General features: G+C 43.8%; 1 protein-coding gene across 1 annotated transcript in view; it reads left to right on the top strand.

Moving 5' to 3' along the window:
- Nucleotides 1–1,523, top strand: part of LOC107095904 (membrane-associated guanylate kinase, WW and PDZ domain-containing protein 2-like) — a 147,610-nt gene that overhangs the window by 119,534 nt on the left and 26,553 nt on the right. Inside the window, exon 17 of the mRNA XM_015392271.1 lies at nt 397–549. Within this exon, the coding sequence (XP_015247757.1) occupies nt 397–549 (153 nt within the window). The remainder of the gene's footprint in view (nt 1–396; nt 550–1,523) is intronic.

The following is a 1,523-nucleotide window of genomic DNA, read 5'->3' as shown; positions in this document are numbered from 1 at the left end:
TTCAGCATGGGGGTGAGTAGAAAATGAAGGCTAATCATGTTTTGGGTGTACTATTCCTTTAAGGGAATGCCTTCTGAAACAAGTGTCCAAGTAGGTTAAAAAACTTTAACTCTCATTAAAAATATTTTGCTCTTCGTCCAAAAACTTAGTGTGAATATATTACTCCTCATTTATTGTTTTTTACCCTTTTTTTTAAGGAAGCAGAGTTCACTACATGCATAAAGTCTATTTAACGATATGAAGTAGGCAGTATCAAGTCACAGACTTTGCATCACACTGATCTCAGCTATCACTCCCAAAGTCCTGAGACCATTTCTGCTGTGATCATCTAATTCACGACATCTTGATGCAAGCATTCACCTGAATCTAACTTTGTCTGATGGGGGTTTGTTTCAGCTCACGCAGGACTTTGATTACTTCACGGTGGAGCTGGAGAAAAGTGTGAAGGGCTTCGGTTTCAGCATCCGAGGGGGGCGGGAGTACAAGATGGACCTGTTTGTCCTGCGGCTGGCGGAGGACGGACCGGCCATCCGCAACGGGAGGATGAGGGTAGGGTTGATGATATTTTCTTTCCTGACATTTGACAAAGTTCTAACTCCCTCTTAAAAGGTTAAGCTGCTCTATCTTTCTGGATTACATGGCAGTCGCTCAGTGTAATTGTGTGATGCTATCAAAGCCGCTGCAGCAACTTTTCTCATGTCATATTAAAACCTCGGGGTTTTTCTCCTCCCATGTTTGTCAAACTCATCTCTCCTCTACTCACCATCGCATTTAGCTCAGCTTAAAGCGTAACCCAAGAGTTTGCAAAGCACCCTAAAGTAGCACAGAGCTTAAGACGCCATAAAAACACAGAAGCAGTCTGTACACAGCTGATGCGTTGACTTATCAGGCTCCATCTCTGCTTTGTAAGTTTTCTGATTCACGGCTGCCGAGATACATTAAAACTTCCTCTGCTGCATTTTTTTCTATCCATCAACCAACTCGACCCTCTGCTCTCTGCTTCCTTTTCTTGTATGTTTTACAGCTTTAGCGCTTTGGGCTGATGGCCTCGGCATGATCTACATTGCTTATCTGTAATGAACCTGTCAAAGATAATGTGTGCAAAATGCCCCCAGGGGAGGAATTACTCTCCCTTCTGGATGCTGCAGTCAACACAGTCCAGCGAGCCTGGAGGGAGGTAGGCTAGCAGGGAGGGAGGAATCCCTCTGGGGGGCTACTTAAAGTCAGCTCACAAGCTTCTGTGAAATATGATCATGCGGTAATATACACCATATTGAGCAAAAGTCTGGAGCTGTCCTGAAAAATATAACTAAAAACAATAAATTGATAGTCAGACAATTAGAGCTCAGCACCAACCGGAGGATTTCAAGTGTTTATTCATTTCAAGATAAATACTGGACAAATAACAGAGCCCCTCACCCTTTTTCTGAGGTGGTTTCCAGCCACTCTATACAGGAAACCTATTTCAGCTGATTAGGGCCCCGTCACACCTTGCCTATTTAGCCAGCATATGCCTGATGTCC

The sequence above is a fragment of the Cyprinodon variegatus genome, unplaced genomic scaffold (genome assembly GCF_000732505.1).
Source record: "Cyprinodon variegatus isolate N-32 unplaced genomic scaffold, C_variegatus-1.0 Scaffold583, whole genome shotgun sequence".
NCBI classification, from domain to species: domain Eukaryota; kingdom Metazoa; phylum Chordata; class Actinopteri; order Cyprinodontiformes; family Cyprinodontidae; genus Cyprinodon; species Cyprinodon variegatus.
Note: the sequence above shows the minus strand (reverse complement) of the source record. Positions and strands in the feature narration are given on the sequence as shown.